General features: G+C 42.0%; 1 protein-coding gene across 1 annotated transcript; it reads right to left on the reverse strand.

Annotated features, from left to right (window-relative positions):
• Clca1 (chloride channel accessory 1) lies at positions 1-24,807 on the reverse strand. Its single transcript, XM_051194751.1, has 14 exons — positions 24,638-24,807; positions 20,027-20,167; positions 19,717-19,864; positions 16,012-16,117; positions 12,908-13,088; positions 10,924-11,142; positions 9,904-10,131; positions 8,198-8,372; positions 7,412-7,518; positions 4,793-5,008; positions 4,019-4,280; positions 2,885-3,055; positions 1,312-1,545; positions 1-503 (listed from the first exon to the last, which is right to left on the reverse strand). Exons 1-14 carry the CDS (start codon positions 24,800-24,802, stop codon positions 115-117), a joined length of 2,742 nt encoding a protein of 913 aa, XP_051050708.1. The 5' UTR covers positions 24,803-24,807; the 3' UTR covers positions 1-114.
• Between the last annotated feature and the right edge of the window lie 1,430 nt (positions 24,808-26,237).

Consider the following 26,237-nt stretch of genomic DNA (forward strand, 5'->3'; position numbering starts at 1 on the left):
TTTCAGATTTTGAGCTTCCTGTATTATTACATTGCCCCCTAGAGGAAGTCTAAAATAAAATTTTGAAAATTCTACAATGAAAGGAATGATTTATTTATTTATCCTCCTAAAAATTCAGTGCAAGCCTAGGGTCACCTGCATTTCCCCTAGCCACTTCCACATTATTTTTAACACGTGGATGCCAGGAATGGTGCTGTTGATGCTAACATCAGGGCAAGGAGGAGCTGTGACTTCAGAAGTAGGTGGCTCTTCAGTGGGGATGAACAGAGATACCCGTGCAATGTTAGATATTTCTGATTTCAGGTTGGACTTATCCACAGCCTGGATAGCAATGAAGATATCTGTGCCATTTCCAAAACTATTGTCTTCCAATTCAAATCCAAAGATTTCCTCAGAGTTTGCTTCCTTGGGGATCAGACTAGTAGTGTTCACTTGGACTGAGGTATTGAACTTGTCTCTGAGATCAACAATACTTGTGCTTATTCGGATGATATACTTGGAAGCTAAAATGAGAGAGGGAGAGAGAGAGAGAGAGAGAGAGAGAGAGAGAGAGAGAGAGAGAGAGGGATGAGGGAGGATGTAACTTATAATTCTCAAGTCTTGAACTTTAAGAGCCTGTTAGGGATTACATCATCATCTCATGAATTTACCATGAATAGACCAATCCAGCAAACCGTATTTATAACGGTTGTTCCCTACTGCATGCACTTGCTACTCTTCACAAAGTGATGAATATAAAGTGATTTGTGATTACCTGAATCCTCTGAGCTTAGGGCTTGGCTCAAGAAGGGTGGTTTTGGTGCTAGTGTTTCTTCAACATTATCATGTTCAGAGGTAAAACACAGGTTCTGGTTCATTAGGTCAGGCTGTCACCCACACATCTCATAAACACACACTAGAAACAGAGAGCCTTAGTCTACATCCTATACCAAACTTCTATACTGACACTTTGAGAGCCAAAGTCTGGTCAGGTGGGAGACTTCTTTTGAAGATGTTTGTAACCATTCTCTATTCATAACCCTTCTCTAGAAACATTATAAAACCTCATTTTTTCAGCAGCTAAAAAGACAAAAACAGAAATAACAACAGCAAAAAGCCAAAAACCAAACCAAAACAAAATTCCAAAGTTTTCTGAGATCAAATATCTTATCCCTTAAGTAGGTCAGTTTCTTGGACTTTTAAATTTTTTTCTTTTAATTTCAGAAGCCATCCCTGCCTCTGTCTTCTCCTGCCTTCAACACAAGGGCCAACCTATGCTGTGCCGAGTGACTGGCAAACTCCTCTTTAGGCTCTGTACCACATCTGTCTTACCTGTCCCATGGTCATAATCATCCCCAGGGGCCGTCCAAGTCAGATTCACCAGGCTCCGCCCTTGGATGCTGGCCTTGAGATCAGTGATTTGGCAAGGTGGGAAGAGGTCAGGGATAGGTGCCGAGGGGACATTAGAGGCTGTGAATGATCCCCCCGAAGATGTCCTGCTGAAGCACAGTTGCTTATCTTGAACATTATTGGTTTCAGGGCGTGGAGGATTGAATTTTACTTCACCTGTGTTAAAAATTATTCAAATCATGAAGAGCAATGGCACTGAAAGGCTAGCCTCCCTGTTTCTTACTTTTCTCCTTCCACCAACAAAATCTACTGTAAAGTTTGGTAATGGGACACCAAATCAGGCTACATAAAGAAGAAAACGAGTAAAGGAAGGCCTACATTACCTAACAAACGTTTCATGATTCTAATAGGGGAAAAAAAAACCCAGAATTAATTTTTCTAGCATTTGTCCTGGAATTATATTCCTTCTGCCATTTTTTTGCCTTTAGTTTAAAATTATCATTTAGTTAGTTATTTGTGTATGAGAGGGGCTTGTGCAGGTCAGAGGACAAATTGCAGGAGTGGGTTCTTTCCTCTTACATGTGGATCCCAGAAATGGAACTTCAGGTGTTAGACTTGGCAGCAAGCTCCTCTACTCACTGAGCCATCCCGTTGGCCTCTCATTTCTCTGTCTTCTATACCAGTTTAATTTCTATATCTGTTTAGACATGGCATTGCCTTAAGAAGTCTCTCATCACTTTGATAATATATTGAGTGTCATAGTCTCTCTATTTCATACTTATTCTCCTTGGCCTTGGAGAATTTCCTTGATTGCTTAATTAAGGCTATTTTCACATTCTCTGTGCTTGTGTTTTATCTTTCTTACTTGATTACAATTTCTCATGAAGTACTTTATGTTAAGAGTTCTAGAACTTGATGCTTTGGAAAGAATCCTGGCACTCTCTTTATTTTGAGGCAGTATCTCACTATGTAGCCCAGGTTAGTCTCAAACTCATAATCTCCCTACCTCCATTTCTGGAGTGCTAGGATTGCAGATATATGCCACCCACCCCAAGCCCAGTTGTCTCGATCACCACCTGGGAATTTGTTCATGTAGGAGTTACAGAATTCACTTAATACTCTTACATCAAATCAATTCTGTGACTCAAAAACTACTATGGCTTGTGCAGTCAATTAACCTCTCAGAAATCATCTTCAATAAAGGCATTCTGTACAGAATATCATATTATTCAAAATTTACTTTCTCATAAATTCTTTAAACTTTTTTGTTGATGGTTGTCAAATGGGGGGGTGGCTAGGGACATTTTTAATGTAGTAACTTGGGGTGGGGCTATTACTGGTATCTAGTGGATTGACTGATTCCGTTGAAGCAGAGTCCTACAGGCTACAAGAGTATAATCAAGACAAAGATCACCCAGCCCCAAATATCAGGCTGCAAGAGTGAGGTTGGTAGAGGTGGGGGTGAAACTCAGAATCCCAGAGTCGTCTTTCATTATTCTAGCATTAATGATTTTTCTAGACCCAAGTCATTTGGTCAAGTCTTCAGATCACTTACCATTTTCAATCCAGCCATCTATGTACATGGCTGTATTCTTCTGAGGTGATGTTCTCTGTCTGTCTGCAGTAACTCCTCCCAGAGCCCATATTTTTATGCTGTATCTGCCATTTGTATCAAAAGCTGTAAAAAACCTTGAGTAGACACCATCATTCTTGGTAGCGTCGGCACCTTGACAAGGAGATGGAGGAATTCATGAATACCTTAAAGGTAACTGGACACCTGTGTCTCTAATCTATATGTGGGTTAACATTTTGCAAACAGAGAAGTTGAGCATTATCTATAGGAGACCATGGGACTTGGCTATGCATAGAATGAGGCCCAGGGCTTTTTTACATGGTGTGTGCGCATGTATATATACTTATGTGTAAATCTTCTCACCCTGAACTGCCCTTTCCTTTTGAAGTCAGAGGTCATGTCATATCGCTCTGTCATGATGGATAGCATGAGCTATCAACTCACTAACAATCTCTCAAGTCAAATCAGACTGCTTTATGCACAAGACAGGGGAAGAAAAATTCATAATTTCTCCCCAGGGGATGTTTGAGTAGGAAATTCATTTACAAAATTCATTCTAACAAAGATACTTTTGTCAGAGGAAGCAGACAACTTACAAAAAGGAAATGCAGAATTGTATTTCTTCTTAAATGCAAGAAAAATGGGCAGAATTTCTCACTTTGGGATCAAGCCTCACCAAAGACCACATGAATATATAAATCATCTAAAATTGCGCTGGAATTGATCTCTGTGGGTAAAAGTGTGACAGTATTTCTTCACCAGTAAAGGAGGGATAATAATACCTAAAAAGTGTGTGGTAAATATGTTTACATGTGCACACATCCTGAGGAGGCAATGGATTTGACAGAAAATGGCTGTGATTCCCTTCCCTTAACTTGGAAGGCTGACAGTTCTGTGTAGTCTACAACCCTATTGAATTCAAACCGCTAATGCACTTTGGGTTGTAGAGGCTAAGACTGGACCCCTCCTCATGTTTCCCGATGTTTGGGACATGGCATGTATGAGAGCTTTTTAACCACCCCTCAGAGCCAGTTGTCCTCACTGAACCATGACCATTAGTGATTCCATGGTGGTGTCTTAGAAGAAGAACTGATTTCTCGTTTCTTTGATGGTTACCTGCTCCGTTATCCAGTAATTCCAGGGTCACTGTTTTCCCAGTCACAGATTCTATCAAGGCTGTGACACTGGCCCTGAGAATGGGCGAGGCTCCTTGGCGAATAGTTGCATACACTGTTACAGGGCTGGGGAAGTTTCCTGTGTTCTTATTCACTATTGGAGTCACTGTAATCGGAGGCAATGTAGCACTTGCTGCACGGGAGGTGACAGTCAAAGTGAGAGTTTGTGAGCTTGCTTGCAAGCTGTATTTCCAAAAGCCAACCTGACCAAAACAGATGCAGATATTTCCAGTGAGTAACAAAGACTTACAACAAATGCCTATGTGACCAAATCGTGTTGCAATCCTGTCTGAGTCTGAGAAGATGTGGGTGTTAGTTAAGGCAAACCTGAGTGTATTTGGACTAACTACATGGCTCCCATTGTCAAGACAAACCTAGATAGGGATAATGAGACCCAAAAACGTGTCCTCGCTGTTCACTACCTGGAGTTCTCAAGGCATGGGTTTCTGAGGAATAGGAAATACTGTTCATAATCCCAAAGCATCAAGAATCATTTGTCATCCTGACTGCTATGTAGTTCAATTGTTCCTTTCATTTGGGGGGGACACAAAATTATCCATTTTTTTCTCTCTTTACTTAATTGGCTGGCTGACTTCAATGAACAAAGTATTGTCATTGTTTTCTCTTGAAGTCAATACTCACTCTCTTTAAAGAAAAAAATCTACAGTCATTTGTAAAAAAATTTTTCTAGTCTGTAAGAAAGCTGACTCCATACCTTGGCAATGCCTGGGACTTGGAAGTAGGCCATCTTGGTGGCTGTGTCCACAACAAAAGCACCTTGTTTTGTCCCACTGGGATCCCAGAGAAGGATCTGAGGAGCCTGTGTTGTCCAGGTGACAAGAAATAAAGTGTCCTTCCCTACTGTGCTGTCCACAATCACTGAGCCATTCATCCACTGGTTTGTCTGGAGATTAACACCCCTGCTCTCCAGCTGTTGAGAAGACAAGGCTTTAGTTCCTGGACAATACAGCATACATCACAGTATTTGCGCAGGGTTCTGACTGCCAGGAGCCAATTAAAAGGCCTGCATGTATTCTTGAGTCCTTTGTTTGATGTTTGGTATCATTTAGGATTCAGTTTTAAATTACTATTCCAGCTTCAAATTTCCATGATATTTCTTCCTCCACCAGAAAGACAACCTCCCTCAAAGGATTTACGAATCCCAAACTTGACTTCTCCTAGACATCACTACTTCCTCTCTGCTTGCCTGAGGGTTACTGACCCTCCAGAATTCAGTACAAATGGCACTTTCTTCATGAAGTTTTCACTGATGTTCGTCTCTTAGGACACATGAGTCACCCTTTTTCTGTGAGCTTCAATGCAATCGTCTCCCTTTGGTGCCCATCACATTCTGTCTTATTAGTAGTGTAAAAATTTCATCTCTTACCAGGAGGGGACTGGCTGTACTCATTTCTTACTGATGGAAAGATGATAGAAATTAAAATTACAAATCACTGAGTTAAGCACCATGACTGTCCTTATGAAGGCGACTGAAATAAACCCCAGACCCAGGCGATTACTGTTTGGCAGCAGAGTAGGGGCTGGAGTGGGAAAAGAGTAACACTGTTTCCCCAGAAAATATGACTGTTGGAACTGTCTCTTCCATAGTTACTCATTACCTCTAAGTTGATACCTATTAGAAGAGGTAATGGCTATGCAGCCAGGCTTTCTGGTCCCAGGGATAGACAGTGAGTGAGTCTGGGTGTAAATGACTCTTGTTCTCATGGTAGCTTGATAATGAGTCCAACCTACCCTTCCATTTACATCCCAGTTAGTTTTCTTAAATAAATTTAAAAAAATCTAGGTGGTGGTGGTGCATGCCTTTAATCTCAGCACTCAGGAGGCAGGTGGATCTCTGTGAGTTCGAGGCCTGTCTGGTCTAGAGAGAGAGAGTTCTGGGACAGGCCCCAAAGCTTTACAGAGAAACCCTGTCTTAAAAAACAACAAACAAAAACCCCACAGACATGACTGGGGCACATTCCTTTTTTTTGCAAAAGAAGGCCCTTGAGTTTATTTTTAAATTTCCTGCGGGACAACCAACATAGGCGCCATTGCTGTCTGCCTAGACTAGAACGCAGCACACAGTTGGCTCCTAATCCTACTGTTTGGATCTGTCATCCAGGCTTTGATGCAGTACTATTCCTTCATGTTTATGCAAACTTTGATTTTGAAAGTTGGCATTCACGCTGTGCTGATTGTTTATTCTCCTCAGTTTAAGATTCCATGTGCAGTCCCTGCAATTACTAATAGAACACTTTGAAACCCATTTGTCCTTCTCAGAAATAGTTCCAAGACAGTTGAAAGATAATTTGAGCTTATTGCTGTTTTAGAACCAGTCAAACACAGAGAAACATTCTGCGTTGTGCTTAGGGAGGTCAGGTTCTTCGCTCAAAGTCAGTAAGTGGTTGACCCAGGGGCAAGGTTTAGGAGTCTGAAAGGACTAGGTAGGAGTCTCTCTGGTACGGGAAAATCATGACAAATCACAGGGAATGAAAAAATAGGGCAAATCATGTCTGAATACTCATCCTAGAAAATGTGCTGATGATCCATTTTGAAGGCAACACAAAGCAATCATATTACAATGAGTGCTTGTTAGCAAATGCCTATGAGGAATTATTAGACACATTATATAAGTCATTTTGTTTTCTTATGAAATAAATTATACCAAATGCCTCATTTAAATGAGTAAGATTACATTTGGAGAATAATGTTGGATGTCAAGCTGAAGACTCTGAACTTTAGTTAATATGCAAAGGAGTGTAGAACTCAAAGTGTCTAGTAGCATTCTAGTGTGGTAATATTTTGTTTGTGATCTAACAAATAAAGGTGCCTGAAATTCAAAGTGCAGAGCTAGCCACACTAGTTAGCCATAGAAGCCAGGCAGTGGTGGCCCACACCTTTAATTCCAGCACTCAGGAGACAGAGGCAGGTGGATCTCTGTGAGTTCAAGGCCTCCCTGGGCTACACAAGATTGATCCAGTCTAAAAGAGAAACAGAGCCAGGTGGTAGTGACTCACACCTTTAATCCCAGCACTATGGAGGTGGAGACAGGAGTGATATGGCTGGGTAGAGAGAGGAATAAAAGGCAGGAGGAGACAGGAGCTAAGCACATTCAGTCGGAGGATTCCTACAGACAGGATCTCCCATTTTGGTTAAGGATTCAGTAGAGGTAAGAAGTCTCCCTAGTAGCTGGCTCTTTTACTTCTCTGATTTTTCAGTATACACCCCAGTATCTGACTCTGGGATTTTATCGTTAAGACCAATTAGAACTTGTGTTATAGATTAGTCTGTGATGATAAGGAGATATGAGAAATCCAATGGTAAAAATTCCAACCTGGATGGAGCGCTGAGAGACAGCTCCGTTTCCTGACGACAGGGCTGCGAAAGCATCAACAAGACCATTGTTCTGAGCCTGATCAGAAGCATATGTCTGCAAACCTCCTACAACACAATTACATCATCAGAAGTTATTTTCCAGGAAGCAAGTATTTACAACATTTTAGCCGTAGCTAAGATAGCAGGGTAGGCAATACAGAACAATATCAAATGTATGTGCACATCAACTCAGAAATTGATACTGATTATATATATATATATATATATATATATATATATATATATGTATATATATATACATATATATATATACACATACATACATACACACACACACACACACACACACACACACACACACACATATATATATATATATATATATGTTTGAGACATAATCTCCTGTAGCTCAAACCAGCTTCACGTTCACTGTTTATCTAAGAATGATCTTTACTCCAGATCCCCCACCTCTCCCTCTCAACCACTGGGATTACAGTCCTAGTAATGAATAGCTTCAGAAATATCAATCATGAAGCTGCTTCAACTCTGCACGATCTCCAGGAGTATCTACATTTGAAAGGTCCTGTGCTCCCACATGAGAAAGTCTATTAAATTGTAGTCCACTCTGATTGACTTAACTGTTATTTAAATGCAATTCTAACAAAGTGCATTTGAAACTTGTATCTCCAATCAGGAAAGATGTACTTTCCCTGATTTCTCAGGTCACTAGAGCTCTGGGTCCTTTGATAGAAGCAATGGTGGGTCTTTGCAGATCTTCCCTCACCTGTCATTTTGGACAGCTGCTCAAGCTCTTTAGCAGCAGATGGTCCCAGGGCCACTGTGTGGATGATGGCTCCACTCTTCTTCACTAGGTCAAAGCAGGTACTGATGGTGTTGTCCTCCCCATCCGTCAGCAGCACAATTTCAGATCCATCAGTCGGATATTTCTTCTTAATCTCCTAAGGACAAGATTAACAACAGGAATCAGTCTTGGGGTAGGCAAGGTGCTTGTGGAAAGTGAATTTTCATGGGACGAAAAGGAGCAATTGCAGAGGGAAAAAGTGCATGTCTGGGAATGTTGGAGGAACATCTGTCTTGTGGTGCCATTGCTATAGAACTTCTACATACTGGAACTCAACAGTGACTTTTTCTTGTTAGCCTGCCCCAGAAGGGATGCTGTGAACGCTGGGTGGCCCTAAGGATGGGCAGTTCTTGGAAAGGACATGGAGGTTCTGAGCTTCCTTCATCTGGTCCCTCCCCAAGAAGATTCAAGAGGTTCTAAGATGCTTACAAAAACAATCAGGAACCAGTTGAGGTGTAGTGGACCCAGAGAAGACTATAGTTTCAGCTTTGCACTATCTGACAATATCAACTGTATACTGGTGTCATAGATGTCTGACTGGCCATTGTTTCCCAGATCACAAAGATAGTTTCCCTTTTCTACCCCTTCTGATTAAAGCAAACACTTTGTCCTCTTCCCCCAGGTTTTGTTGTTTGTTTTTTGAAACAGGATCTCATATAGCCTATACAGGTGTCAAGCTCCCTATGTAGACAAGGATGACCTTGACCTCTCGACTCTCCCACTCCTATCTCCAAAGCACTTCCTATAGTTGCACCTTTAATCGAGTATAGAGGACAGTCCATCTGCCGATGTTTAGTAAGATTATGTTGGCAAGAAAATTAAATAAGGGCACATGTAATCTCTTTAAGAAGACCAGATTCTGCACAGCGCTGAAATGGTGGAGGGAGACCAACCCGCAGGCAAACAGTCAAGATCAAATCCCGCAGCCCCCGTTCTCTGGATGAAGAACTCAGAATGAGGTTGTGTGTCCAGAAGGCTAGAGGGGAAGGCGCAGGCACAGGAGGCTTCTCCCCACAGCATTCTCCATTAGATCAGACAGGAGGCCACCACACGGCGACCTTGGTGTTTCAGAAGGGAGAGGACTGTGTGGGCTGAGACTGCCAACATGGGAAAGAGTCAGGGCCTCGGAATCTCAGAGCTGTGGCCATCTTGGTCTGACCAAAGTGCTTTCAGTACTAGGAAGTAAGATCTCTGGCCCAGTTCGGATCCCCTTGTCTAAGTTCTCATAATTACTGTGTGTTGTGGAGTAGGTTGGAGTTTGCGTGTTTCCCTCACAGAGACACCAAAGTAACTGAGTTGAACCACCAGGTAAGGACAGGCGATTCTGCAGTAGGGTCTGAGAATGTGTAACCTAGTGGAGCTGGATGGAGGAGGCACAAGAGACATATTTTGAGTGCAGAAATGCATGCAGAAAAGCTTGAATGCCAATGTGAAGAAAAGGACAGAGGCATGGAGTAGTGAATTAGTGATACCTCTTGTGGCCTGCATCTTTGTACCCTTTGACCACAGCTTTGTCCTTGGTCATATAATTCAATTTGACACCAGCCACATATGGAAACACTGGAATGAAAACCACATAGGAGCAAAAATCCCAAAGTTTCAAACTACCACAGTGGAACGCGCCTTACTGTAAATGCTGCTTGAAGCCCAGAGCATATAGATGTCCCCCCTGAAGATACTGTGGGTAAGCGTTTGGTCAGCAGGTCTCTGTCAGCGGCACTGTTTATCTGTTTGAGTTCACTTTGTATATGGGCAGCACTGTCAAATGTCACCATCCCGACCCAGGATCCCTGCTCCACCGTCTGCAGTAGGAAGAGCTTGCTTGCTTGATTCATTCGGCTAAGACGGTTATCATTCTGAAAGGGCAAGCAAATAAAAGGAGTCAAGTTTCCCTTCAAATGAACAGGCTAACAACAGACCAGGCTAAAGGGTGTTTGGAAGTGACCACCCAAAGTAAGTGTGTAATTAAGCTGTATCCTTCTATGGCACCTGTTTTCTATTTGTTCCTAGCATCTACTTTGGGTAGGTAACATTTTAGAGTTTTTGCATGAATAACAAAAGACAAAAAACTTGAATACAATGCATTAGTAATAGGTCTAAATAAGACTTATATGGAACTCTAGACCTATGTATGATAGCAAAATATGAACAATATTAAGTTTATTAATCAGATAGTTATAAACCTATAATTTGCTCGTAAGCTGATATTAGTTTAATTTGACAAAGGGGGCTGTTGATACTCTATCTGTGGACTGAGGCGATGTGAGGGGTGTGTGTGTGTGTGTGTGTGTGTGTGTGTGTGTGTGTGTGTGTTTCTGTCTGGAGCTCCCTTGTCAAATGGCCAAGGGGGTTTGCCTACCTCTACCTACCCAGTTCTGGGATCACAAGCGAGCTTTGGGCCTTCCTTGAACGCATGTCCTGAAGTCTGCAAGGCAGGCACTTTGTCAGCTGAGTTGTATCCAGCCAAGATGAGCATTTTTGGTGACAAAATGTGGCCGGGTTTTGACCCTCTTGTTGTGTTTATTCTCTACCAAGTCCCATTGTGGGCCTGACTGATTGTACACTTACACACACCTCTGATCTGCAGATTGTGTGGTACACTTACACCTATGCTCTGCATCCCCCAAACGGTGGCTGGGTGGACATACCGTCATACTCCCAGACTTATCGAGAACTAAACACAAAATCCTCTGTCCCATCTGCAGCAGTGAGAACACGGGTGTAGGTGGCTGGGCCGCCATGGGAGTGGTTTGCTGAAAGTCCTCAGAGTCCTGGATGACGCCCCACGTGCTGCGGAGGTTACAGCGTTGGTTCTGGGCATTTGGGGCTTCCTTGTTGTGATTTTGTTCTGTACAGAATTCAACCACCTGAAATTTCCAATATGATGATACACGTGACAGCAGTGCCCTTGCGTCCCCACCCCAGGCTCCTCTGCTAGCTTACAACCATGGCTCAGTGTCACAACGGCATGGCACTACTGGTCTCCACCCATGTCTTCAGCCTCACTGGACGTTCTGGGCTGCTCCTCGGTGCACAGCTGCCTGCTCTGAGGTGGCATCTTTCACTCCTCAGATTTTCTGTTCTTCCTCACACCACACTCTGGTATCCCTCTCACTGTCCAATCTTAGCTCTCCATCTTCAGACCATCAAATCCCACTTCTTTACTTTCTGAACCCCATCAACCAACATGCTGCTCTCTCTAATATCTCCTGGGAATCTGTTTTCTTACGCCCCAAGTCTCCACAACGACCCCTCACTCTCCTGGTGTTCCCTGGGTCTCTTTGCACATTTCCTTACTTGATGTCAGCACTTGATGTCTCCCAGTTCAAGAAATCAGCAGGTTTCTGCTCTCTCCCCTCAATGAAACAACCGTGTTCTAGGCATTTCTTCCTACTTATAGTTCATAGTCTGTTTTGGCCCTATTTCGCGAAATCCCCAATCATCCGAGTCCTCACGGTCCCTTCCTTTACATGGTAAGCATGGCTGATCTGTGAGCCCTCACGGTCCCTTCCTTTACATGGTAAGCATGGCTGATCTGCGAGCCCTCACGGTCCCTTCCTTTACATGGTAAGCATGGCTGATCTGTGAGCCCTCACGGTCCCTTCTTTACATGGTAAGCATGGCTGATCTGTTTCTCCGATTTGTTCACCCCACAGCGGTTGAGAACTCTTACCTTTTACTCTAATATATAAGGCTCGTATAGTTACAGTTTATGTGATGTTCTGTGTGTGTTGTATGTACAGATACGTGTGTGTGGGGGTGCTCATGCAAGCATGCTCATTTGGAGGCCAGAGGTAAATGCTAGGTGTCTTTCCTCAGTCACTCTCCACCGTCAGGTGTTTGAGACAGGACTGATTCCCCAGTGAACCTGAAATCCATTTATTTGACGAAACTGCAGTGATCTATCTATCTGCATCTCTCAGAGCTGACACCCTTGGCTTTTACATAGGTTCTGAGGATCTGAACTCAGGTTTTCTGTGCTTTATCAGGCACTTTAGCAACTGAGCTGAGTCTCTGTAGCCCTACAAGCGCCTTTGTGGGGTCCGTGATTACTCACACCCTACAAACCTTGCAGCTCCCCATAGCAAACAGCAGTTACAACGTGTAGATTTCCCCTGCACTCTTAGCCTTCCTTCTGGCTCTTTCTGTTCTGTCCTGTCGGGCTTCAGCCTTGCCAGGGCTCTTCACCCTATCCATTGCTCCTGAGTCTCTTCCAGGAGTCCCTTCTCCATCGCCTGCTTTGTAAACCTGCCTGCATTCACTCCCCAGATATTTCCCTCATTTTTTATTTTCTCATAGAGAATGTCCATCCATTCAGTCCTCACTGGTCTTAGAGTGCAATGGACAAATATCCTTTGTCATCCCGACTGTACATTCAGGCTACAAATTCAACAGCCAGTGTCACATCAATTTTGCTTCCTCAAGAGTTGGCCCCTTGCAACACACAGCAAGAGTTTTGTACATTTGTTTTCTGCAACCAAGATTACCTCAAAGAGAATCAACTGCTGATTCCCCCCTAAAGCTGTTAGTGTCTCTAAAATTTGATCCACCCTTGGAGCACCTGGGCAAAACAAAAACCAAATCAACCTCACTAAATTCATACAAGCACGGGGGAAAGATCAGGGCACTTACGGAATCAATAGTTTGGGCATACATTATGGACGCCTTCTCACGTTGTTGTTTGTCTGGTAAGAACACACAGTCCTCTTTATACAGTCCTGTTAATTTGTCTTTTCTACAGCTTCCTTTATTGACACAACTGCCTCCCTGGCACCAACGAACTTGATTTTTCCCAGTAATAGCTGCAGAACATCTGAAAACACATCAAAGTTAAATGCTTACTCAATGGGATCATCTCAAAGGGTCCCTAAGTCTCCTGAAATTGGTATGATTTGGTATGATTTTTTTTCATTGAACCAAGGAGAAATTAATATACCTTCATATAACAAAAGCACTAAGTTTATACCAGCCATTTCTGTGGCCAGAAAGTACCTGAAGAGCTTCAAAAATGGTACCAGAATAGCCAGAGTTAGGATCAAGGTTCCCAGGCTCCTCCAATACAGGCTCCTCATTCTAGAAAACCTGGAGTTTTTTTTTTTTTTAGCTTCCCCCAGAAGACTCGCTGACATCTTTACTGTGTTTACGTACTTGTCCTAATTGTCTATGCCAGTTTTTGTTCAGTTATTGTACGTTCGTTGACATTTAACTTTTATATGTTTATGGGGTTTATTATTAAAGGGAATGATTTTTTACCATGCTTCATTTTTAAATTACATATTTGAGTATATGGATAATAAAAACATGAAATAATATTTGAAAGCTCATAAAAGCCATAAAGAGAGGAGAAAACCATGTTTCACCATCAAAAATAAATGACTGCTGGCTTGTTGAAAACTTTACTCTGTGTTAGCATAACAGTGCTTTGTTTTCTGATTTAAAAAAAAAATGTATCAAGGTAGAATATTTCAAATCTTAACATATAGATACGTAGCACATTCTGGCATGATGTAGCTTTAATGATTTTTATTTTTTGACATTATAAATCTGCCCTAACTTACTAAATTTACTTTTTATGTTAATTTTTCAATACCCAAGATATGTGTAAGCACGTAAAATTTCACATGAAATGTTGACCAGACTGGATGCAATGAGCTGCTCTCTCCTCCCGCCTTACATTCCTCTCTCTGCCCAGCCATATCATTCCTGTCTCCACCTCCCTAGTGCTAGGAATAAAGGCGCATGACTCCCAAGTACTGGGCTCAAAAGTATGAGCTCTGATTCTCTTTTTAACTGGATCAGTCTCGTGTAGCCCAGGGAGGCCTGGAACTCACAAAAATCTGTCTGCCTCTGCCTCCCAAGTGCAGGTATTAAAGGTTTGTGCCACCATTGCCTATGACTAGTGACTAGCTTTGCACTCTGATCTTCAAACAAGCTTTATTTGTTAAAGAATAAATAAAATATCACATTTCTCCTTTTTGTCTAAAATAAAAAGTTATAACTAATATAAGAAAAAGTACATATAGTAAGTACAATAATTATGTATATACATATATGTACATATGTATATATATATGCAACAAATACATCAACAATGTTTAGTCTATTAGTATTTGACAAATTCAGAGGAAACACTCCATTAACTATCCTATCTTTGTGAGTCCAAAAGGTTGGACTTAATTCATTTTCTATTCTAACTTTCATTACCAAAACTATCTTTTAATATCTTTCAATCCTATAACTTTAGTTTGCAGTTTTTCCAATTGTAAGAGATTCTCTTCATTTTCCTCTTAGTTAAAATTTTTCTTTGTGTCTTAAGAAATCTTACCTCTTCTCATAGAACTATTAATTAAACTCTGTTTTATTACTGTGTATGTAAATTACTGTTGATATACATTATTTTATTTAATTCAGTCTTGGAATATGTTTAAAAACTGACAAGTAAAAGCCATTTTTATTATGATTCTTTTTCAAAAATCTCACTGAATGAATGCTAGGATCTTTACATAATATACAAATATATCTTACCAGAGTTTTATAAAAGTCACAAATCAACTTTTGTTGAATTTATGTCCTTCATGTATTGAACTCCTTCCTCTCTGCCTTGGATTTCTTTTAAGCCTTTTAGAATTATTTTGTATTTATCTTTAACATTCCTTACTGTGTTTTCCATTGAACTGTTATCTTTAGTGGGGTTTCCCCATTATATTTTTGAATGAGTTATTGCTAATATATGGGAAAGCACTTGGAACATTCCCTTCGTATCGTGTCCCTGTGTGACTTCTCTTGACAGTCTGAACTGCACTGCACTACCTTGCATTTTCTAGGTGGGACACTTACTTGTGCAAGTTCCTTTTCTCTCTTCCCTTTGTTTTGTACTGCCTTGGTTTTGTGCGCTATAGAATTGGAGACAACTTCCTGAATCAATTGAAACAACTGTAATTATAGAGGTCACCCTTGCCTGCTTGCTGAGATGGTTCCTAACATTTCTCTGTTAAACCTGGTATGGTATGTTAGATTGCAAATATATTCTGTAGTATATGAAAAGAGTAACTTCTGGACAGCTATCATATTTTGGTTACTTCTGGGCCTACACATACTTTAAAAGTTTGTCAGACAAGGGACAATGAATATTATTAACATGCTTAGATAAAACTTTTTTTTTTTTTGGTTTGTTTTTCAAGACAAAGTTTGTCTTTGTAATAGCCCTAGATGTCCAGGAACTCATTTTGTAGACCAGACTTGCCTTGAAATCATAGAGATCCACTTGCCTCTGCCTCCTGAGTGCCGAGATTAAAGGCATGAACTGCCATGCCTGACTTGATAAGGTTTATTAAGAGGGCATGGCACTTATGTAGGTTAATATGCTCTGCAGCCGTGGAAGGGAGAATGAGTCCATAGATATTTCTAGGTCTCAGGAATCAGTGTGCATGAATCAGCCTTGCTCTTAATGTATCTTAATGTAATGTAATGGTGTGGAAGCTTAGAATGGAGAGGTTGGAATGGTACCCACTCGCCTATTGAAGAGTCAAGCTAACACGTGTTCATGTCAGCAGTGACTCTCGATATGGTTTGATCACCAGCAGAGGCCCTGGCAGACTGCACTGCCATGAGTTACAAAGTAGGAACTCAGAACCGCTTACTATAAGACAGAAAAACTGGTATTCTAAAAGTAATTTAAGGAAAAATTGATTGCATTTTAAAATTGTTTCGGTAAAGTGAAGTCAAAATATACATACCTTACTGCTTCTGGTCTTCCTTTGGATAAGTAGAATTTCTCTTCATTGTTGTATTCGTCAAACACTCCCCATCGGAGATGAGCCCACTCATGGACAAATGACCTCTCTGTGAGAGAAAAAAAAGTAAAATATCTGAAGACAAAATGTGGTAAAATAACCTCACACTAGGAAAAACAATCAATCAATCAATCAATCAAACAAACAAACAAAAAACCCTCTTCTAAATGCTAGTTTTGCTTGGCTTTATTATTTATTTCTAACTTATAATAAAATGTGGAGCTTGCTTTCCTTACCATGACCTAGTATGGCAAGTATGCATTTATGTGGAACACACACACACATCTATTTTGGCTTGCTCTGTGTTCATTATGGCGAAGAGAGCCAGGAGGTTATTCACACTGGTCAGGCAGCTGCCTCCTCACACAGTGTGCAGTCTTGCAGAGGACATGCAGGGTGAGAGAGAGAAAAATGCCTTGCAGGTAAGTCCTAACACAGTGAGGAGTGCTTGAGAATGCCAGCCCTTTCCTTGCTGTTCACCTCTGTGTTCTGTAATCACAACGCTTTCCTGACTGTTTTGCTCTAGGCCACATCTTCCTCTTGGTCCCCTCTAGCTCTTTTATACGTGCTTTCTCTTGTTGGCACCTCTCACCATCTCTGCAGTGGTAATTACTGCTCTTTTCTCAAAACCAAGCTTCCATCTAGACCTGGAGGCAAGTGCCTGTGACCCTGGCTATTCAAGAGGCTGAAACGGATGGATCGTTAGTTCAAGACCAGCACTGGCAGCATTTCTGAGATTCTGTCTCCCAAACATTAAGGAAAAAAAAACCAAGCTCTGATCTACCCAGCTGCCACTCTAACGTGCTCAGACCAGAGCAGACACGCCTCATTTTCAGCGTTATCATATTGTGTTATGGCACTTAGCATCTTGTGTGGTCATCATCATAGCATATTTCCATGAAGACAGACAACGTGATTTCTCCCCTGTTGTAGCTGGGCACATCATATCTAGAGATTATTTGGCACCCATCAACTATCCGCTGTATTTGGATGACTCATAGTGAGTGATGTGCATCCTGGCATCTTGGAATTATAATTCCGGGTGGGTTGAGCTTGGAGAGCTGGGTGAGAGGGGTAAGCTGAAGAGCTCCAATCCCTGCTCCAGGAGTGTGCACTGAATTTTAATTCAAAGTCTGAAAAGGAAATGACTGTCCATCAAAGCAGCAGAAGATATTGGGGTCATGGTATATAAAAAAAATCATTTAAAGGAATGGTGTGATACTAGCTGTGGAGGCTAGTGTGAGCTCAGGGCTGGAAAACCCAGTTAGACCAATTAATTCAACACATACTTATTGAGTTACAGGCTGGGAATCTTCTGTTGCAGTTATGGAAATGGAATGGAATAATGTAGAACCAAGGTTCAGACCTTTCTAATCAGTATGTGACATTGGGTGTGGGGAGGCATGCAGCATCAAGCATACCCTTTCCCTCTGTCTTACCTAGGTTAGGAAAAGCAGCTGATTGTTCAGGAGTATAGTCTTTTTCAGACATTAGTTTTCAAATGCTAATTGTTCAAGAACACTAGTCATTCGATAACTAGACACATTTGTGTATAGGTATAAAGCTCAAATATGTACTTTGAATATTTCCATTAATGATTGCTCTATATAGTGCATATTGACATGATAGAGTGTATTTTTGTAAGGAATAAACTTTTTATGTTAGTTCTTTTAAGAATCTCCCTGTGTAGCCCAGGGGTATTCGGTATCCTTCTGCCTCAGCTGTCCTGGGATTACTGGTGTGCAACACACACACACACACACACACACACACACATACACACACACACAGAGTCATCTGAGAGATGACAGTAAGATGATTCTCTGAGAGATGACAGTAAGATGATTCTGTCTGCTTCCTAGAGAGTGATACCCTGTGCAGCACTATCTGGAAGCTTTCTGAAAAATCAGAATGTGAGCCTCTGCTGAATCCTGCAGAATCAAGAGTCAAATTCTGTAAAAACTTTGGAGATCATCCTTCTGTCAGATGTGGGGTTGGTGAAGATCCTTTCCCGTTCTGTAGGCTGATGTTTTGTCTTACAGTATCTTTTGCCTTACAGAAGCTTCTCAGTTTCAGGAGACCCCATTTATTGATTGTTGCTTTCAGTGTCTGTCTTACTGGTGTTGTATTTAGGAAGTGATCTCCTGTGCCAATGCGTTCAAGTGTATTTCTCACTTTCTCTTCTATCAGGTTCAATGTAGCTGGATTTATATTAAGGTCCTTGAACCATTTGGATTGGAGTTTTGTGCATGGCAATAAATAGGGGTCTAGTGCAATCTTCTACATGTTAACATCCAGTTGTGCCAGCACCATTTGTTAAAGATGCTTTCCTTTTTCCATTGTACCATTTTGGCTTCTTTGTCAAAAACAGGTTCTCATAAGTGTGTGGCGTGTTATTAGGGTCTTCAATTCAATTCCACGGTCCACATGTCTGGTTTTTATGCTAATACCAAGCTGTTTTTATTACTCTCTCTGTAGTAGAGTTTGAAGTCTGGGGTGGTGATACCTCCAGAAGTTACTTTATTGTACAGGATTTTTTTTTTAAATGAACTTGGGTATTGATTTTTTAAGGTCTGTGAAGAATTGTATTGGGATTTTGATGAGGATTGCATTGAATCTGTTGATTGTTTTTGGTAAGATTGTCATTTTCATTATGTTGATCCTATCTCTCTAATACCATGGGAGATCTTTCCATGTTCTGAGATCCTCTTCAGTTTCTGTCTTTAGGGACTTCAGGTTTTTGTTCAGGACTTTGACTTGTTTACTTAGTGTTACCCCACGATATTTTATATTTGTGGCTATTGTAAAGCTTCTCTGATATCTTTCTCTTCCACTTTATCATTTGTATATAGGAGGGCTACTGATTTTTTTTTAAGTTAATCTTGTATCCTGCCGCATTACTGGAGGTGTTTATCATCTATAGGAGTTCCCAGATAGAGTTTTTGGGGTCACTTATATATACTATCATATAATCTGAGAATAGTGATAGTTTGACATATTTCTTTTCAATTTCCATCCCTTTATTGCCCTTTTGTCTTAGTTTTAATAAATGGGAGAGGGACCAGGCTCTGCCCCAACCTAATGAGCCAGACCATGTTGACTCCTCATAGGAGCCCTTACCCATGAGGAGGGGTGGGCTGGGGGGGGGAAACTGGGGGAAGGTGAGGGGAGTTGGGAGGAGGTGAGGGGAATGACAGGGAGCATTGTGGTTAGAATATAAAATACAATCAAAAGACTTGAAAAAAAAAAATCAAATTCTGCTGAATCAGGAACTCAAATCAGTTGAGCCTGAGTGCACTGTCACCATCTGGTGGCTATCTTACAAACTGTAGGAAGGAGATTTAATTAAGTCGGATGAAGCCCATAGACCCATAGACGGTTTCATGCCAAACAATTTTACTCCAGTAACCTGGCACTACAGTAATTTATAAAGCTAAAATGCCACATTATGCTGGTACACAAGCCAATGTCAAATGATAGCTCAGAAACCCATGGCTCTGACTCCTTGTTTTAAATTGAAATGCATACTTCACTGGCTTTGTTTCTGGTTTACTTGTTAGCTGTAGGCTTACTCGGAATATGACTATAGTGGTTAACATACACTTGGTGTGCTAAGTGTTCTCTGGAGTGCTTAGGCGGAGTCCATACCTTGTGGTCCGTACTCATTCAGCCTCTTTCCTGCTAAGAAGTCAGGAGTCAGGTGGATCCGGATGCCCTTTTCTCCACATGCTCCCACATGCTCAGTGTATGGCTGGTCATTACCCACAGGGCTGGTTGCTGACACAAGCACATCAGCCTGAAATGTAAAGAAACTGTCATCACACCATGTCAGCAAACACATCGCCCTCACTCACAGTGGGAGATCTTGTCACAATTCCATTTCGTTCCTCAAACTATTTTGCCTCAAACAAACAGTAACAAAAATTAAATCACGGTGCCAAAAGGAATTTGTTCTCACATTTTTGAAGGTTTCGAGTTTTGGCCTCTTGTAATCAGGTTTTGTCTTCCAGTTTTCAGGAATCAAAATGACAACATTTTTAAAATAGAATCTTTTCCCTGTAGCTTCAAACAGGTATGGGGAGGCCCCAGTCACCATGTCCTGGAAGGAGAGAGAGCAAGCAAAAAGACATCACCGAAAAGGTACAAGTCATTTCAACATGCATCTGTACTTTTCTTTCAAAAGCCTAGCTGAGCAGGGTCATGGCTTCCTTAGCAACAGCAACTGTTCCTGCTGAGTGTAGATCACACCACAGAGCAACACTGAGCAACACGACCCAAGAGGCAGATGGTAATTTCCAATTCTTGTGAGACATTAGGTACTTTCCAATTCTAAGCTCTGATTTCACTCCTTACAGCATGGGGGACATTGCTGTGACTACTTCACAAATGACATCACACATGTGATACTGTTGTGGAATATTGGTTTAGGATGTGTTACGTTTGTTTATGCTGTGGAGTATTTGTTTAATGATGCAAAGATGTGTTGCATTCTTTTATGTTGCATTTGTTTAACTCTGTAAAGCTGTGTTGCTTTGCCTGTCTAAAACACCCAATCGGTCTACTAAAGAGCTAAACAGCCAATAGCTAGGCAGGAGAGAGAAAGAGGTGAGGCTGGCAGGCAGAAAATAAGTAGAAGGAGAAATCCAGGTTAGAAAGCAAGGATGGAGAAAAGGAGAGGGCCAGGCACACAGCCACACAACCAGCCACAGAATAAGAAGGAAAGGAAGATGTGTAAGATAGAGGAAAGTAAAAAGCCCAGAGGCAAAGTGTAGTTAAAGAGAAATGGGATAATTTAAGTTAGAAAAGCTGGCTACAAACAAACCAAGCTAAGGCTGGGCGTTCATAAGTAAGATTAATTTTCCATGTATTTATTTGTGAGCTGTGTGGTGGGCCCCACAGGAGTGTAAAAACTCAAACACCATAACTAAAGCTTGGAGAGGGAAACCGAGAGCTGGGAGTATAAGTCTCCGGGTCGCACAACACGCAACAGTGAAGAGAATTTCATAACCGCAAAAACTAAATCTAATGAGAAGTATTATGGTAGCATAGTATAGTACTAAGAGTTAGAATTAATGAAATAGAATCATTTAGTATTTGCAAATTGTGCATAGCTTAATTCCTCGGAAGTGGAGCAGCAGCCGTAGTACGTGTCCCTTCAGGCTCTCTGGGGTGCACTCTGACAAGGTAGTAGAGAGGATACTTCAACAGTGCTGTAGAAAGAAGGCATTGGGTCAGTTAGGACTGTCAGTGGGAAAGAAGAGGACTCCGGTGTTCTGAGACGGGCAGGGGGTGAGAGTCAACGCACAGCGAAGAAATCAGAAGTGATGGAGGAAGACTGGGAAGTGAGCCTGCCTCGTGGGACGCGCGAGCCAGCGGTGTCTGCAGAATGCAGACAGCAGTGCTGTGTAAGTGGAATCGGGACCATGAGAGTGGGAAACTAGGGGTAGTGACAGCAGACAGCAGGTTAAGAATGCTTATTTAAGTTAAAGGGAGATGGAAGAATGGGCATGGGGTTTGTTTTGATGGGAGCGGTTGTAATATGTAGATGACTGTGGAAAAGGATAATGCAAAAAGGAAAGAGAGCTCACTGTTGGAGCAGAGCCCAGCTGGAGCAGACCTAGTGAGGGGACCCTGCCCAGGTGGAGAGAGCTTGGGAGGAGGACAGTCCACCGCGGTGAGGGAAGGCCACACTCAGCTACTGATGCAGGCCTGAGTCCTTCCTGCCCATCTCAGTGGATGAACTTGGGGAATTTACTTTTATTTACTCCAAGCTTAACCGTGCCTCATTTCAAGTAGTGGCAATAATGACTCCCTTTCTAACTTAAAAAGCATGCTTAGTGCTTTGCATTTCTATACCCCAAAGCTGAGATTTTAATAACCACCAGCAGAATTTAACATGCTACCATTCTCCCAAATTAAAAAAATAATAATAATAATCACTAAATACCCGATGATTGGGTATAAACCTGACTGTATTTGAATACTTGGCTGTGATTCCGCTTGTGAAATGTGGCTATTTGATGCCTTCCAGGAGAAAGTGCAAGTAGCATGAAGTAAATGCTCTTGTCTGTATGTTTTAATAAAGGCACGGGCCATCTGTTCTGCATTCCGAGAGCATGACAGCATATTCACATAGATATTTAAACTCTGGGTGAGAGAAGGGTGTGGGACATTGTTTACTGGATGGGTCCAGCATTCCTTAAGGACAAACATAGAACATTGATGGCAGCTGGATCCTGGTACCTGACATAATGGAGTGCTTTGCAAATATTTGTTGTATAAATAAATAAAAGACCAATTGACTGAGCATATTATTATGATGAATGATGAACTAGTGTCAAGCCAGGTAGGACCTGGGCTCTGTTCATTGAAGAGATGCCTCCAAATACTCCCATTGTGATTTCTCTCTCTCTCTCTCTCTCTCTCTCTCTCTCTCTCTGTGTGTGTGTGTGTGTGTGTGTGTGTGTGTTGGGGGTGGGAGGTTTTCTCCCTGAATTTCATCTGTGGAATGTCCTCCCAAGGCTTCTGCATGGACCAGTGGCAGTATTTCACACACAGATAGGAGATCCTTGGACACTGTCCTGCAGAAGCTGAGCCGACTTAGGGCTGTGTCCCAACAAGGAGTCTAGTAGTGAATCTCCCCTTGAGGTCATTGAAGCAGGGACTGAGGACGCATCAAGAATGGCGGCTGCACTAGTGGTGTGTGTGGGGTGTGTTTGTGGGGGAGGGGTGTTCACTGAACTCCTCAGACCTAGGACATCGAATAGCAGGAGCTGTCTCTTCCTAAGCAGGAGCCCTTGTGACACCATCAGACTTAACTACACAGAAGGGAGTAGTGAAATCCAACCTAGCTTACGAAATTCAGTCAGTGCTTACTCTAGGAAGCCAACTTAATAACTGTGGTGAGAAATAAATGTTTTCAGGAAACCCACCGAAGATAGTGAGGGTAAGCACTCTGAAGACTCAAAACCTCATGAAACGCCAAGTTGCTGTTAGTTGCTGTTATTAGGGATAAGGCTTCTCCAACACATCCCTGAGAGACACAGGCCTGAGACAGAAACAAACCGGCCGTGCGTCTCTTCCATTGTCTACCTTGCTTTTTTTCTGCAGGTATCAGCTTCTTTCTTCTTGTGGCAAAGCTCAGCTGAGGTTTGTGCCTACTGATCAAGTTCAGACACGAGCGTGCTTGCACGGAAGATGGCCGGAAGGTCTTTAGGTTAAGCATGAAGGCTTCCTAGGAAGCAGCTTCACTCTGTCCCCCACGCCTATTTCAATTATATTCTTGGTCAGGAACCCTGGCGGACAGAGATGCTTCTTCACCCAAACTCTGCTTCTCCGAGTTTGCTTCTTGAGGCATCCCTGGCAGTCTTCTGGACTTTTGTCCTAGGAACCTGCCCCCAGAAAGGGTAAAACAGCTACTAATGGAGGAGGGGTTCAGGGGGCGCTAACCTTCATTGCCCAACTGTTTGCTAGGTAGATTCAGAGAGAGAGAGAGAGAGAGAGAGAGAGCAGTCACTCCCATAGAGTGCCCACTGGTGACCTCACCAGGGTCCATGAATACTTCCCATCCAATTGTCACACAGACAGCCACCAGGTAATGGAATGAATAAGCAAACTAATACATGAAAGAGAGCAACAAATACAAACATAAGCATTAAAAATGCAATAAAGTATAAGTACTGCTAAAATGCAACAAAAACAACAAACAGACAACTGTAAGCAGTGGTGGTAGCTATAGTTCATGAAGTTCCTGCTGTGTCTTAGGTACTGTTGTGCATTTTCATATTTTCCTTACAAGGTTCTATAAGAGAACTACTTACTATCAACTCCTTTTAAAGAGCATGGCCCTCACCCATTCCACAGCATGGCCCATGCATGTGCTATGGGCAGAGAGGATTCCAGTGTGACCTGTTAGAAGGTGACCTCCCCTTATCCCTCTACCTGATGACAATTTGGATGACTCTTCCAGCTCTTCCAGGACAAAGAGCTTCTGTGTAGCTTTTCTCCCCTTACAGAAGAGGCAACAAGGTATAGCCATGGCCCTCCTCACCCACACCTGTGAAGCTCGGAGATGACCCCTTGCTTCCAGGCTAAAAAGGCACAGCGTCTCTGCCCATTGGAAGGGTTAAGTTAGAACTTGCACCTCAGGTTCCTTGTTACTTTCAAATAGAATAGAAAGAGGATCTACTGTATGCTGATGATGGCAACCTACTGTTCAGTTACTCCTGTCTGCTGAATACAGCTGGATTTGCCCTCGTATGGAACAAAATATTTTTCAGTGACAACCTACAGCCAAAAAATACACATGTCATTTTTTAAGTTCCAACAACAATTCTAACTTGTAACTATGTGCATTGCATTCATCTTGTTTCTCATAAAAATCCCAGTGGGCAAAAAGTTATTGTTTTCCTCTTATAGATAAAGAATCTGAGATTCAGACTAAAACTATCTTGCCAAGTCAAGCAACTGGAGCAAGACAAATCATGTTCTCTTTATCACAATATAATTGATGATTTAATTGCCAGTACCTAGGAATTGCAAAGCACAGAAAATTCCTCTTAGGACATACCTTTATCTGTTGAATGAGGGCTTCATCTTCTGGCACATTGTGGTCGATGGCGATGACGATGCCTTCATAGCCATTGTTGTTCAGCTGGATGAGGGAATTGCTCAGAACCCCTTCCAGGAGGTAGAGGACCAAGATGAAGACAGGACTCTTCAATGTCCCCATCATGTGGATTTCCCTCTGGAAAGGGCTGGTTGTAGAAGTGTCTTTACTGCTATATATATGAACTAAGTAGAGACACAGTTTTCTCCTTATCAAAGGAGATTTATTATAGGTCTTTAACCTCTTGACCTTAAATGGTTCTTTATCACATTTGTCTACAATATAAGAGTAACTATTGTTTAAGACCAAACTGTGTACTTCTGAGTGTTTCTATTTAAAAGGAATGTTGGACTGGCCTTGGGCTGTACCAGATGCTTGAGCAAGGGTGGGGGAAGGCTACATCCGGTTCCCAGACACATGCATGCCAGAAAAGCAGGTTGGCCATTAGAACACATGTTTATATACAAATATTTGTCTAGTCAGGGACACTGATCCACCCACCACCACCCTGAACCCCACCTTCCCAGCTTGACTTTCATGCATTTTAGTGAGCTTTTGTTTCCTGTAAGCATCGCTCCCATCCCCTCTCCTGGTGGACTTCACATTTATCCCCAGCAACGCTGGAGGGAGCTCAGCATCTCTTGGATGCTCCTTATACAACACATATACGCCAAAAGCATCAGCGAGTAGTTCAGATGTTACAAAATATTTTACACTAGAAAGAAAAGGTAAATCTTCTCTTTTGTACTCACCAGTGGCCTGGTGAATGCGGAGGTTTTGGCTTAGACAAAGCACTACAAAATGGTTGCATGCAGAAGTCTTGGCTCAGATAAAGTGCCACAACATGACACCTGGGATCTGGCTTTCCAAGCCAGCTCTTTGGGTCAAACAACACAAAACTTACTTGGGGACAACCTTTTTCCAAACATGGCACATTTGCTGCCTCCTAGGCGACTCCTTTCTGAGGCAAAGCACCCAGAAGACATTACTGTCTGCCTTCTATTGTCACATTGGTCAACATTGTCTGGCTTTGAACTTCTCATGAGGGTGAGTTCTGGTTATGAACTTTCGTTTCTGGCTACCGTGATACAGCATATTATACGTGGAATTCAGCAATGTTGTTTTTAAGTCTCAGTGATATGTTTACCATCATATTCCATTGTAAAAGTGTACCCCAGTTCATTTTTCATCTGCTGTTGCTGAAATTTTGTATTGTTTCCAGTTGGAGCTAATGTGACTAAAATGTCATGGATAGAAGCTATGACTTCAGTTGCGTATATTTTAAAATCTTAACTGATGGGCTTTAGGGTAACACATATCCTATGTCAAACTCTCCTTTGACAAATACTCTAGTCAGAACCTCCATTCTGATGAGGGTTTTCTTCTTATAAGATCTGGTTTGAACTTGAATTTTGATAAAATAGTTTAGTGGAAATCCCACACTTGGCATGTGACTAACCTCAAAATATTCTATTCCTGGCCAGCTTTCAGCAATAATCCCATGAAGTCACTTTGGGCAGACTCTACGCTTCCTTGTAGTCAGTGTTCATCCACTGAACAG

Source organism: Phodopus roborovskii, unplaced genomic scaffold (genome assembly GCF_943737965.1).
Source record: "Phodopus roborovskii unplaced genomic scaffold, PHOROB, whole genome shotgun sequence".
Lineage (NCBI taxonomy): Eukaryota > Metazoa > Chordata > Mammalia > Rodentia > Cricetidae > Phodopus > Phodopus roborovskii.